The sequence below is a fragment of the Procambarus clarkii genome, chromosome 63, assembly GCF_040958095.1.
Source record: "Procambarus clarkii isolate CNS0578487 chromosome 63, FALCON_Pclarkii_2.0, whole genome shotgun sequence".
Taxonomy (NCBI): Eukaryota; Metazoa; Arthropoda; class Malacostraca; order Decapoda; family Cambaridae; genus Procambarus; species Procambarus clarkii.
This window is the reverse complement of record NC_091212.1, coordinates 25,654,754-25,669,929: the sequence shown is the minus strand read 5'-3', so window position 1 is coordinate 25,669,929 and position 15,176 is coordinate 25,654,754. Positions and strand designations below refer to the sequence as shown.

The following is a 15,176-nucleotide window of genomic DNA, read 5'->3' as shown; positions in this document are numbered from 1 at the left end:
CTCCAGCAGTCCTGGACACAAGCTGCCCTGCAGCCTATTCTACTACTAAAGTATTAATGTCATACTGCCACATACATAAGTAAATATCGTGGCCTATCTAGCCTACTCACACAAGGGGTAATGGGAGAGAAAATTGATCTACCTTACATTCCTGGCTCACGACGCCTGTCCCTCGATGGTGTGAGGTTCCCATGCTTCCTGAGTCGATCCTTGACGATTCAGGAACGTTCCACAGGTCCTCAGGTGACGTGAAGCCTTCGCGTCGTCGCCGTTCCAATCCCAGAGATTCAGCTATCCCAATCCTGGTTCACCAATGGGCACTGAGCTAATCACTATATTCACACACTCGTCCCTTCCACAAGGCGTTGATCCTCGTCCTAGGAACGGTGTCGTTCCTCCAAAACCCTCAGTGGATGTGACCCAGTCGATGTAGGCCTGCCCGCCGCACCTTCCAGACCTTAACGTCCAGCGGCGCCGCCCAGCGTCGTCGCCGACTATTTTCCAAGTTTGGCACTCCTCTGCTCAATGAACTTGTTTCTTTTTGCTTCCCAGAAGCGCAGGGTCTCCAATAACTTATGGTGGGCTGCGATGGCTAGTTTAATCCACTGAATAAGGCTTGTAGAGCCTCAAATCCTCGAGAGCTGACCGAGGCGCGTCCTCTCACCTCCACAGTCAGGTCAACTCTAACGTTGGCGCCGCCCGGGGCACTCGGTGACGTCACGGCGGGCTCTGATTGGTCGCCCGCGACCTAAGTCGGCCAATCCGCGATCGGCTAGTGTCCCTTACAAAACGTCATATCTGTAGTAGGGGATACTCTTTCATTTACACCAGGGCACCACTTTCCCCTTACCTACAACTTATAATGTAAATTTCTCCCTTATCTGGCGGCCGGTCTGGTCGCCACATATATCAACAGACTCCCTGTACCTCAGAGAATCAGTAGGGAGAGCTGATATGACTCTTAAAGCAGGCAAACGAAAGAAATAGGAGAGGGCACCGTAACAATATCAACATTTCTCCTCTTAGATGCAAGTTTTGCAGTTTCATCTGCATTGTTATTCCGTTATTCCTACATGATTTGGCACCCAGATAATGTGTATCCAGTAAGCTTGGCATTTGAGTATTTGCCTTAAAGCTGTAACATTTGTGTTGGGATGAACGTTGCCATGCAGGTGCTCTTTGTTGCAAAGTTTCAGTAGCAGTCTTCGAGGGCTATATTGATGATTTTGTTCGTATGTTTATAATAGTGAATCCCAGGTTGAAGGGTGACTGCCATGTTGATGATGGTGTACACATTTCCATATTTTGGATCAAGAAAATGTCAGTGTTGTCCAACATTGCCGAAGACGGGCAGCCATATCTGTTACCACTGTGTTCCATACGCCAGGGACAAACTTCTAGGTTGCTAAGTATTGTATATTGTACGACACGGACCGTCTTCTATGTTCCTACTCTTATATTGTGCCACTTGGACAAAGTTCTATGACCCAACAGAGTGGACTTCGTCAATGTAAACATTCCTGCCCGCATGGTGGCGCTGACAGCCTTATAACAGTGCCCGCATGGTGGCGCTGACAGCCTTATAACAGTACCAGCATGGTGGCGCTGACAGCCTTATAACAGTACCAGCATGGTGGCGCTGACAGCCTTATAACAGTACCAGCATGGTGGTACTGACAGCCTTATAACAGTACCAGCATGGTGGTACTGACAGCCTTATAACAGTACCAGCATGGTGGTACTGACAGCCTTATAACAGTACCAGCATGGTGGTACTGACAGCCTTATAACAGTACCAGCATGGTGGCACTGACAGCCTTATAACAGTACCAGCATGGTGACTAACAGTCTTGTAACAGTAGTACCATGTTACCATCAATGACACAAGATATGAGGAACACTACCCCTCCCCTCCCCCCCCCACAAACCTTACCTGGTTTGCGTTACTAATTAATTACGAGCGTTACTAATTAATTAATTAGTAACACTCATGCTGGCTGGTGTTATTATAATAGCTTTCCCTTGCCCTCCTGGTGAACGTTATAAATAATAAATAAATAAATTTTTATTTTGGTAAAAGTACATACGTACAAGTTGAGGTACGCGCAGAATGTTGGATTTCTAGATAAAGTTAGTATATACTATGCCTAAAACCACTAATACGCACAACGTTTCCGGCAAGATGTGGGGAAAATCTTACAGCCTAAGACTTAAGACTAATTGAGATGATCAAGAGCATGAACCGAACTGAAGTAGAAGAAACAATGACAATAATTACAAGCTGAATTAACAGCAGCACTAGCAACAGAGGAGCAGAGTGTAATTTTGAATAAAAAACAGACGGACTGCAATATTCATAGGTTTATTGGATCGACTTGAGAATGGTCTAGGACGGACCGAAACGTCGTCGTCCCTTCACCTTCTAGTGTGTGGGTCTGGTCAACATACTTTAGCCACGTTATTGTGACTCACCGCCTTCATAGGTTTATACAACACAGATATTAGCAGTTTTACAAGTTATCTCTCCCTTGCCCACCTGTTGTACGTTATCTGTCTTGCCCACCTGTTGTACGTTATCTGTCTTGCCCACCTGTTGTACGTTATCTGTCTTGCCCACCTGTTGTACGTTATCTGTCTTGCCCACCTGTTGTACGTTATCTCCCTTGCCCACCTGCTGTACGTTATCTCCCTTGCCCACCTGTTGTACGTTATCTGTCTTGCCCACCTGTTGTACGTTATCTGTCTTGCCCACCTGTTGTACGTTATCTCCCTTGCCCACCTGTTGTACGTTATCTCCCTTGCCCACCTGTTGTACGTTATCTGTCTTGCCCACCTGTTGTACGTTATCTCCCTTGCCCACCTGCTGTACGTTATCTCCCTTGCCCACCTGTTGTACGTTATCTGTCTTGCCCACCTGTTGTACGTTATCTCCCTTGCCCATCTGTTGTACGTTATCTGTCTTGCTCACCTGTTGTACGTTATCTGTCTTGCCCACCTGTTGTACGTTATCTGTCTTGCCCACCTGTTGTACGTTATCTGTCTTGCCCACCTGTTGTGCGGTATCTCCCTTGCCCACCTGTTGTACGTTATCTGTTTTGCCCACCTGTTGTACGTTATCTCCCTTGCCCATCTGTTGTACGTTATGTCTTGTGCACCTGTTGTACGTTATCTCCCTTGCCCACCTGTTGTACGTTATCTGTCTTGCCCACCTGTTGCACGTTATCTCCCTTGCCCACCTGTTGTACGTTATCTGTCTTGCCCATCTGTTGTACGTAATCTGTCTTGCCCACCAGTTGTACGTAATCTGTCTTGCCCACCTGTTGTACGTTATCTGTCTTGCCCACCAGTTGTACGTAATCTGTCTTGCCCACCAGTTGTACGTAATCTGTCTTGCCCACCTGTTGTACGTTATCTGTCTTGCCCACCAGTTGTACGTAATCTGTCTTGCCCACCTGTTGTACGTAATCTGTCTAGCTCACCTGTTGTACGTAATCTGTCTTGCCCACCTGTTGTACGTAATCTGTCTTGCCCACCTGTTGTACGTTATCTGTCTTGCCCACCAGTTGTACGTAATCTGTCTTGCCCACCAGTTGTACGTAATCTGTCTTGCCCACCTGTTGTACGAAATCTGTCTTGCCCACCTGTTGTACGTTATCTCCCTTGCCCACCTGTTGTACGTTATCTCCCTTGCCCACCTGTTGTACGTTATCTGTCTTGTGCACCCGAGCTAATGACCCATCTTTTCTATCGGACCTACCTGGTCCATGAGATGAGTCCGATAGAACACAAACCCAAGATTCATGAGACAGGCATACTCATGAATCTTCCAGTTATTCCAGTTATTTATGCAGTCCGTCCTCCAAACAAAGATCCAAAAGTGATTCCATGCACCCGCCAAACTCCCTGTTTATGAATGAAAAGCGGTTTACACACGACTCACAACTGCTGACGTTCGAACATATCCGGAACAAGTGTTTCACTGACGTATTTTGTTCGAATCACAACGCTATAAATGCTTCACCCACGTACTACAAATACAAATAATCGCCAACAGAACCTAAACACCTAACCTAACCTAACCTATGCCTATATATGCACACTATGCTAATATATTATAATATTAATTTATATTTGAGAAAATTCTTGTTTTGAATGAACTGCATGTGCAAATTGATGACTGCGTCTGTGGGGTCGACCGCTGGATGGAATGGACTTGAGTCGAGGACGGGTTGTTTATGCAGCCCGTCCTCCAAACAAAGACCCAAAAGTGATTCCATGCACCCGCCAAACCCCGTTTATGAATGAAAAACGGTTTACACACGACTCACAACTGCTGACGTTCGAACATTTCCGGAACAGGTTCTTCAATGACGAATTTTGTTCGAATCACAACGCTATAAATGCTTCACCCACGTACTACAAATACAAATAATCGCCAACAGAACCTTAACACCTAACCTAACCTATGCCTATGCCTATTTATGCACAATATGCTAATATATTATAATATTAATTTTTATTTGAGAAAATTCCTGTTTTGAGTGAACAGCAATTGAGACGAGAACGGGTTGATTTATGCTCCCACGGTCAACATTAAACTCTTATGTTTTTTCTGTGTATCTTATGAATTTATTCAGCTCATCCTCCTGTTTTGGCAGTACTCAGTGTAACGATGAGGACCATAGTACATATACCGACGTACAACACAATTATAAAGTAAAAATCGGAACTATTAAAATTGGACAAACCGGAAGATTTTCTATTTATGTTGCAAAGACAAACTAAACTAATATAACCTTCCTATGCCTAATACACGATATCTGAAACCGAATATAGTACATATATGTGCTATACTAGGCCTAGGAATATTTAAGTTAGTTTTTAGTTTAATTTTGTCGGACTATAAAGTGAATAGTACCAAGTAAGTAATTATCAAAAGAAGGCACCAAGCCGGGAAAGCTATGTAGCACCATCAAATATGCGGAATAATCAGAGGGCGCTAAATATCACTAAGGATGCTAATATGAGAACAGAAATGCATAAGGTAAACGATCAAAAGTATTCGATTCGCCAAGAATTCTATCGAGGGACAAGTGACCGGGAGGGGCGGTCGGGAAGCAAGACACACGCTCGTCCTAGAAATCAGGACAGTCAACAAGGATATGCACGATTGTATGAGGGACAATGCAGACAATAAAAAGCAGGGCAGCGCTCCATTAAGTATTAGTGAGTTTAAGTATGTATGGCCAATACGCAACCTTGCCAGAGCCGTTTCCCACCGCAGGTTACGGTGGTAGGAGGAAGGCCAAGGGGACACAAAACTCTTAAGAGCACGCAGTTTGTTATCAGTAACAGAAGACCAACAACCTTGCTAATGGACAAGGATGGAGGAATGAATAACTGGGTAAAAATTGAAATAACGAACACCTTTACGGGAGATTCGACAAGTGCAGATAGCGTCCTTAGTGGCAGCATCTGCAAGCTCATTTAAAGAGACACCAATATGGCTGGGAACCCAGCAAAACTCTACTATCTTAAATCTACTGGAGATTAGAAACAGCCAATGATGAAATCACGACTACAACCGGATTAAAGAACTCCAGAGTCATGAGGGTACTGCGAGAGTCAACTACAACCACAAAGAAGGACTGACAGCGAGAAAGCAGTAGACGAAGAGCATAGAGAAGAGCATAAAGTTCTGTCGTGATGATGCTAGTCTCCGGAGGCAGGCGACACAGATAGGTGTGGTCAGGAAAAACAACAGAGTAACCTATACCGTCTGCAGACTTAGACCCATCAGTGAAGACAGAGATGGAGCAGGAGTGTGAAGAAAAGTGTTCAAGGAAAAGGCGTTTGAAAACTATAGGAGAGGTAAAAGCTTTAGTCACGTGGGTCAGGGTTTTACAAAATTTAGGAAGGGAGGACTCTCTACAGGGGCAAGGACGGAAAAACACGAGGAGAAATACTGGTATTATTAACCGAAAGAGAATTTTGTAGGAGAGACAACCATACAGAAAGAGGGAGGTGGTGAAGGGGAATAGGGACTACAGGAGGGGTAAAAGTCAAAGCACGACATAGGTGAGAGTGAGGGTGTTGTAAGGACCGCGTAAGGTAGCAAAGATAGTAGCGATCACGGCGGTCCTGGAGAAACAGGAAGCCAGTGTCAACATACAAGCTGAGGTTAGGAGTTGATCGAAAGGCACCAGAGCTGAGGCGCAGCCCAGTATGGTGCAAAGCATCAAGATGGCGAAGAGTAGAAGAAGAAGCAGACGAGTTACCAGTCTCCGTGGTATCCTGGTCGGGGAGGATTACTGGTCGCAAATCCTTAATGTAGCCTCTGCTTAACTCAACAGTAAAATGGGTACCTGGTTGTATAACAACGATTCTTCGTGGGGGTCGTATTCCAGGGACCTGCCCGAAATGCTACGCGTACTAGTGGCTGTATAAGAATGTAACAACTCTTGTATATATCTCAAAAAAAAAAGAGTAAGCAGGGCAACCATAATCGAGTTTAGACAGTACGAGAGAGGATTGTAAAGAGAGGAGTGTGTGCCTATCTGCTCCCCATGAAGTATGGGACAAAACCTTAAGTAGGTTAAGAGCCTTAGAGCATTCAACCCGGAGGTAAGAGATATGGGGGTGACCAAGACAAATGAGTGTCAAAGATTAACCCCAAAAGCTTAGCGGAATCTTTGTACATAAGGGGATGACCATAAAGCGACAGAAAGGGACGAAGAACGACCTGTTTCTGAGTAAAAGTCATAGCACAAGTCTTAGTTGCAGAGAAATTGAAGCCATGATTTCTTGGCCCAAGACGACACAGCATCAATCGCAAGTTGAAGCCGCCGTTGAAGGAGGCGAATCATCACCTCGACAGCAAAGGGTAAGATCGTCGACATAGAGAGCGGATATGATGCCTGAAGGAAGGGAGGAAAGAAGACCATTGAGGGCAGTCAGAAAAAGAGTAGTGCTCAAAACACTTCCTTGGGGTACACCTTCGTATTGCCGAAAAGAGACAGAGAAAGTGGTACCAAGCCTCACTCTAAAGGAACGACGAGAGAGGAAGCTTTGGAGGAAGAGAGGGAGATTACCACGAAGGCCAAAACAACGAAGTTGGGACAAAATACGGTATCTCCAAGAGGTGTCGTAAGCCTTTTCCAAGTCAAAAAGGACAGCAACAACGAAGGTCTTCGCAGCAAAAGCATCACGAATATAGACCTCCAAGTTCACCAAGACATCAGTCGTGCTGCGGCACTTGTGAAGGCCAAATTAAGAAAGGAAGAGGCGGTGATAGTGTTCCAAGAACCACATCAGACGGACATTGACCATACGTTCAAAACGTTTGCAGACATAACTCGTGAGGGCAATAGGGCGGAAGTCCTTAGGGGATGTCCCTAGACACCCCAGTTTCTGAATAGGGAGTACAACGGCATAGAGGCACTCCTCAGGGACTGACGACGACTCCCAGACCAGGTTATACAGATTCAGTAAATACTGAGATGCACATGAAGGGAGATGGCAAAGCATCTCATAATGAATGTCATCTGAGCCCGCTGCTGTAGAACCACAGAGGGCCAGAACAGACTGAAGTTCGGAGAGAGAAAAGAGATCATTATAGGGAATTCGGAGATGAGTGTAGAAATATAAGGGATGAGATTCAAGAACGGGCTTATGGAGAAGGAAGGATTGAGGAAGATGAGAACCGGAGCTGACAGTCGAGAAGTGGAAACCCAGTTCGGTCGCGACCATCATTAGATCTGCCACAAGAGTGCTACGGAGGTGAAGGATTGGCGAGACATAAGGAACAAACTTACCTCTATCTTGAGGATTTTCTTCCAAATCTGTGGCAGAGGAGTATCGGACGTAATGGTAAAGACATAAGATTTCCAACTCTCATGTTTAGCTCTATGGATCATCCACGGGCCACCGCACTCGCCCGAGCACAGTTCGCATTCCACAAGGGAACACACTTCCGCATGCCCCGGGAGATAGAGCGAGGAATAGAGCTGAGGGCAGTGTCGAAGACGGTGTCATGAAAAAGGAGGAAGGCGCGAGGGAGAGGCAGAGTAGAGAGGTCGGAGAGAGAGAGTAGCACAGAGGGTCAATAGGTTCTAGTCAGCCTTGGCAAACTGCCACCTAGGGAAGGAGAGGGAAGGGTGAAAAGAGAAAAAGGTAACAAGGATGGGGAAATGGTTACTGTTATGGAAGTCATCAAGAACCCACCACGTGAAATCAAAGTAAAGAGACGACGAGCAGAGAGGAAGATCAAAACAGGAAAAGGTGCGAGTGCGGGAGTCCACATGAGTGGGTTCACCAGAATTCAGAAGAGACAGGGAAGAAGAGAGGACAAACGGTTCGAGAAGGTGGTGCCAGGTGTTTGTCAGAACATCACCCGAGAGGGTATGCCGACAGTTGAAATCACCTAACAGGAGCACAGACTCTGGTAAGGATTCTAATAGGTGCTTAAGATCAGGAAGAGAAAGCGGGGAGATAAACAGAACGGACCGTATACCATTTACTCACAAAGACACGAGCTGCAGAACATTGGATAGGCGATTGAAAAAGTAGGGGGACGAAAGGAATATCAGTACGAATCAAGAGAGCAGTAGAGTTATTAGCCCCAACAAAAGCTGGGGGGTGGGGGAGAGAGAGAGAGAAAAAGGAATAACCACGAAAGAGACCAGCATGAGCACCAAACATCGGCTCTTGGAGATATACACAAAGTTGTGAAAACTGTAATCAGAAGTTAGATTTCATGGAAGTTGGCATAAAATCCACGAATATTTCATTGAAGAATAGCCATTGTTAAAAAGAGAGAGGACAGCAACAGAGAACAATGAAGAAACAAAGGCAAAGAAGAACACAGCATATTAAAGAAGTTCAGGATCAGGATCAGGGTCAGAGAAATCAGGGAGGGGGCATGGGTAAACTTAGTAAGGACAATGGAATTAAGGGAGCGGGAGGACAGACCAGAGGCGGACAGACAGGGTCCAGAGTAGGAAGAGACAACGAAGAGGGGCGGTCAGGGACAGAAGGGGGAGGGGGACAGAAACAGGGGAGCGCACCTCAGCAAGGACAGAAACAGAGGAGCACACCTCAGCAAGGGCAGCAATCGAGAGAGAGTCGGAGGTTAAAGGAACCTCCATAGCTGGGACAGTGGGCACGACCACAAAATAGGAGGGGACACAGTGATAATCAGAGAGGGGAGGGGGGGGCGAGGAAGAAAGCGATGCCTTCTTACCCATCTGGGAGGAAGCAGAGAAGCCAGGCTTACGTTTCTGACTCAAAGAGACAGGTGTGCCAGCAGGAACGTACTGGGCGACAGACTCAATTATCTCAACAGGAGAAGAAGAACAGGAGTGAACGACATGAAGATTGCTGGGAGGATGATGGTCAACAGCCTGGAAAGACAGGCGGCGTGGAGGGTCAAGGGACAGGAGGGGAGTGCTGGGAAGAAGGAATGGGGGAAGTCAGGAAAGAAGACAGGAGACACGGCAGACTGGGAAGGAAGGAGAAAAACACCAGGTGAAGAACCAGGAGATCCTGTGGTTCAGAACGGAAGGGAGCAGGTTAGGTGGTGGTGGGCGTATCCGGATCTAGGGCCTGAAAACGGTTGCGAGACTGAGAAAGGAGGGAAGGGCGAGGAGAGGTAGAATGCAGAACACGAGTATAAGATACGTTAGCGAAAGAGGAGTCACGGCGGACTTGGCGCCTTGCCTCAGGAAAAAACATGTTGGCGGTACTTCAAATTAAGGATGGCTTCCTCAAATTTGTTGTGTATACACTTGCGGGAGAAGGTAGGGTGGGCGTCACAACAATTGAGGCATCGAACATGGGGAGAAGAGCACTCAGCCTTAGTGTGACCTGAGTCCCCACATATGGCAGAGACACCACACGTGTGCATTTGAAGGCACCATGCCCAAATTTCCAGCACTTATTACAAAGCCTAGGAGAGAGAATGTACTCCTTAATGGAGCATCTGGCACCAGCAAGAATTATAGAAGGTGGAAGGATCCTGCCATCAAAAGTGATTTTCACAACTCGAAGAGGTTGATGACGACGACCACGAGGGGGTCGGGTGAACGTATCAACCTGGAGGACAGAATGGCCTTGGGCTTCAAGGATATGTTTAGTATCCTCGTGATAATCTTTAGGTCCCGAACACCAGTCGCAACATGGTGCGGGTGGAGAGCAGTGCCAATACTGGCGTTTAACCGGGCATTTTTGGAGATCCTAACAGGGGTCTTTCCAATACTGGACAATGCGGCTAAGCAGGTAGCTGCCTCCTGAGAAGGAGCAGCAAAGACACATATACCAAATTGGGTGGGGTAAAAAATGTAACAGAGGCATCTACAGAATCAACAAGGTGTTTATGAAGGAAGAAATCGTCAGAAAGAGTAGAATCCATATGAGTGAGATTAAAGTATTTAGTCCATGTAGCAGGACTAAACAAGGTGTTGAACGTAGTAGCACTGGAAGGGGTCGTGCAAGGGCGTCTGTGGTGGAGTCGGCACCGAGCATCCGCAGTGAAAGGGGGAGGGGGAAAAAGGAGCAGTTGTCACAATCAGAGAAGTAGCCACTCCAGGTGATGAGGTGGTCACCACAAGGAGCTTGGGGGCTCAACCCTATCACAGAGGAGGGAGGGGAATTATCAAGGGAAAGTGCCAAGCCATTACGACTATATAGCACTTGGAAGGAGTCAGGATAAGGATTTGGGATGGGATGGTGGGAAGGAATGGTGCCCAACCACTTCGACGGTCGGGGATTGAACGCCGACCTGCAAGAAGCGAGATCGTCGGTTCGCCATCCAGCCCAAGTGGTTGGACACCATTCACCTGACTACCCCACTCCGCACCAGGGGAGCCGAGGGGAGTAGTCAGGAGGGTCAAAGGAGCAGCTTGGTCTGGGCCCAGTGTAGCGGGGGCTACAGAGCCCAGTCTTCCAACACATTCCGACTAGGGGGCTTGGTCGCCCACCCCACGAGCCTGAGAAGTTATAAGAGGATCATTATTCATTGGCATATAAACGAGGAGGTAATACTTCCATTCACGAATAAGCCCTCATACCCACTATGGAGCCACAATCAGAGGATAGGACACCCAACAAAAGATAGGCTGGGGTCCCCAAGGGGTACATTGTGAATATACGCCCCACAATCGAGACCTTAAGAACCGTCAGTCCGTTCAGCAACAGGACCCGATCGGGTTCAGCAACGAAAGGAGGATTGACAATAAAAGCGTCCCCTCGCTCGCGACGTTGTGTACCACAATTCTACGGGTGAGAGAGTGTGCATCCCCAAACACCCTGGCATGAAAACAAAAGATGTTCGAAAGAATAATCAAGACTGGCAAAAGGTCGGCGGGAAATGACAATTAGAAAGGAGAAGAGGGGGAGAAAAATGAAGCATAAGGAAAATAAAAAGACTTCCAGCACAATTTGTGAAGACAGCAGCAGGAGCATAAGGCTTCAAAAGGACAGAGGACTGTCCCATGGAGCATCACACTCCGGCAGACGGCCACCAAGCCCCTTCACGACGAAAACGGGCTGGAAAGGGAAGGGGTGAATAGTACCAAATTCTATTATCGAAGTGCTTAGTTCGTCAATCTTTGTACTATGGTGCACATAGTTACAAAAACTACTATCTAAACAGGATAGGTCGATTTACTACACGCAATGACGTGCACAAAACAAAACAGGATAGTGGAAATATTTACAAATAACTTTCTTGCGTGACTTTTGGACTTGCACCTGATGCCTCTGTTTACTTAGAAGTAAATATGTAGCTATGAGTTACGTGACTGTTGTGGGATGCAACCTGGGGAAGGTCGGTCATTGACGAGCGGGACCTCAATAAGCCTAAAAGACTTCCTGTCCCTGATCAATGGGAAACTGTAAAATACACTTCAAAGATACTTTTCTTCATGGGTCCACTCGTAACCTTTCTGGGGCAAAGATTCTCTATTTACTAACGGTCCTTCATGGTACACTTGTTTCAGCTGCACCGTTGCCAGTCGACCCGGAGCCCCTTGACGCGCCCGCTGGCACCAACGACCAGCCGCCGGCCGCCTCGGAGCCACTCCCCGACGACGACAGTGACGACGGTGAGCCCTCAGTCCTGTGGCTAGTTGTTGGGCTTCAGGCCTATCAACGACGAGAAGGCCATTAAGGTACCCACAATACCTTACTGACCAACCAGCAAGTATACTTTAGTCCTGAATGTAGCCCAAGACTTAAGTAAATTCTTGAGTGTATACACCGAGAAGCAAGTGTGGTGCATCCTGGTGGTGTTCCCTCAGTATACAGACTGAGATATCAGCCTTGCATCTTGGACTCTTCCCAGGAGTTTGTTGATTTAGAAAAGCCTAGCCCTTTAGCAACAGGTTAAGCTTGAGCAGCAGAATAATAAATAGTTCAACTATTATTTGTTATCCTGGCGTACAAAAAACTTCAACACGGTAATTACCAGCTATTCTTTACAGTTAGATTTCGTTTGTTTTATAAACTATAGAAACATTCAGTTAACTAGATAGAAGTAATTGTAAAACCCATTTATACAAGTAGTAATATTGTTAGACACGTCCGTCTTCTATGAAAGGTACGGTTATCACGAGAGAGAGCTAAGGACAGTCTTTTAGAGAAACTTAACTAAAATGACTAAACTTGCTGGTCACTCAGAGAGTTCTTGATCCTTGACCACTCTGAGCTCTAGACCCTGGGTCACTCAGTGAGCTCTTGGCCCCTGCCACTCAATGAGCTATATGCCCTCAGCCACTCAGTGATCTCTAGACCATAGGCTACTCACTGAGTTCTAGATCCTGTGGCATTCAGTGAGTTCTAGAATCTGGGCCTAACAGCTAGTTTTACACCATGGGCCACTCAATGTGCTTTAGATCCTGGGCCATTCAGTGAGGCATAGAAGCTGGACTACTCAGTGAGCTTTAGATCCTGGGGTCACTTTGAGAATATTTAATTTTCCTTGTTATGCCAGATTCCACGGATGACACGCCTCCGCCCACGGCATCCCCGCCGTCCGATAATCTTGGATGGGTGCCTTATGACCAGACGACGACGGAACCCAATTTACCAACTCCTACCCGGCCCAATAAGCCTTTCGACTTCTATATCGACTCCGTCAGATTCCTTCCAGACAACGTCACTCACTGCAAGGTGGTTTCTGGCGTATTACTCTTTATTAGTACCGTTTTTATCGTCACCTCCCGTTACCATTACTGTCGTTATCATCAGGATAACCAGTCAAGCTTTGTGTGTTCTTTTCATCTAGGTCATAAGTGGCATTCTATCTGGAAAAACACTTGCAAAAGAATGGCTGTCTAGATACGAACTCGTCAAGTTGAACTCTCCTAGTTGCATTTGCAGGGGTTGAGCTCCAGCTCTTCGGTCTCACTTCTATCATATCCACATTTGAAGCTGTGTATGGAGTCAGCCTCCACCACATCACTTTTTAATGCATTCCATTTAATTACTCTGACACTGAAGAAATTATTTTAATGTCTCTGTGGCTCATTTTGAAGAAATTCTTCTAATGTCTATGTGGATAATTTTGAAGAAATTCTTCCAATGTCTCTGTGACTCATTTGGAGACCACGTTTCCACCTGTGTCCCGTTCTTTAATTCCAGGTTTAATTCCAGGAGCCTTTTCTCGTAATTCATATCTCTCAGCACTGGGACTAATCTGGTGGCATACATCAGAACTTTCTCCAACTTCATCTTGCTATACCACCCATCATCTCTCCATATATAAAATTATATAAAGAGAGGGTGCTGGGTGGGAGTGTTGGTGGGTGAGTGGGGGGGGACTATTTGGAGGGTGGGAGTTGAGAAAATTATCACACTAAAGTGGAGAATTAATTATCAACCAAAAGCCCGCATAAGTATCTCTATCTGTGAACTCGAATTGTTTCTTCTTGAGTTATATCAAAGTGGTAATTTTAGTATGATATTAAATTAACCTGAAAGGCCTAAGTCAAAAGACTTAGGGAGGCCTATACTTACCCCTCTCGCCTCTCCTATACACCCCGCTCGCACAACCACGTGTGTTTACCAATGCGGTTATAGTGGGTTTGTAGTCTAATTCAATATCAAAGGATGGATGCACGTAAATACTATGGACTCTTCGGTCAATATTAAGTGAAGAGATATAACCTAATTCAGTGTGAGAGCACAGTCGGTGAAGACGTCGGTGAGGCTGTGGTCTCTGGGGCATCAAATTTAAGGTAGTTTCAAATAAGAAAATAAACACGTACACTCAGAAATCATTTTGAGAGAGACAGGAAACGGAATTTAGACAGTAGTCAATGTTTGTACAGGAAGAAATAACAACGATATAATGTTCTCTGCCTCATCTTCCTTCATTTATATCCCATCTTCTATTCTTCTCTTCCATCTTTCATTCCTCATTTCTTATTTAATCTTTCCCATCTTTTATTAATCATTATTATTATCATTATTATATCCCATCTTCTATTACTTTACTTTTGTCTTATGTTCATTCTTTCCCATGTTCCGTTTCTCGCATCTTATTCTACCTTTCCCATTTCCACATTTCTATCATATATTCCATCTCATCTCATTTTCAATCTTCCCAGCTTATATTCCTCCTGTCCCATTTTATTTTTTTCCCTCTCTGTTCTTTCTAATTATGTCTCATCTCTCATTTTCTATTTCCTCTACTATCTTTAATATATTTTATCCCTTCTACTTTTGCTTTCTTCATTACCTTCCATTCACCTGGGCTGTATGGGGTCTCGAACCCTGGACCCCATGTGTGTGAGGCTGACGCTCTATCAACTGGGCTCTATCAACTCTATCAGCTCTATCAGCACTTTTTCATTACCTTTCTAATTCCAGTTTCAAAGTAAATAATTTGTAGTTGTTCTTTGGTAATTATAGAAGTTTTGTAAGTTTACTAATAAATCTCTATAAAAAGTTAAGTTTACTGTTCAATAAATAGTTTACTGTTCTTGATATCAGTGAGAACACTTAAAGTACCTAAAGAACTCTAAATAACCATTTCATACAAAACATTTCAAAGAAAAAGTTAGGGTTTTAAAGTGGCTCAAATGTTTTCTAAATGTTCGTTTTAACCAAACATTTAGTAAAGTTGTGTTGAAGTGTTATCAACACTTCAACAGTGCTGAACATGTCTTTGCTTTTTG

General features: G+C 45.4%; 1 protein-coding gene across 2 annotated transcripts in view; it reads left to right on the top strand.

Moving 5' to 3' along the window:
- Positions 1 to 15,176, top strand: part of LOC123769605 (uncharacterized) — a 155,031-nt gene that overhangs the window by 109,329 nt on the left and 30,526 nt on the right. For both annotated transcript variants that reach the window (XM_069308813.1, XM_069308812.1), the window contains 2 exons: positions 11,997 to 12,101; positions 12,989 to 13,167. In XM_069308813.1, coding sequence (XP_069164914.1) covers positions 11,997 to 12,101; positions 12,989 to 13,167 — 284 coding nt within the window. The remainder of the gene's footprint in view (positions 1 to 11,996; positions 12,102 to 12,988; positions 13,168 to 15,176) is intronic.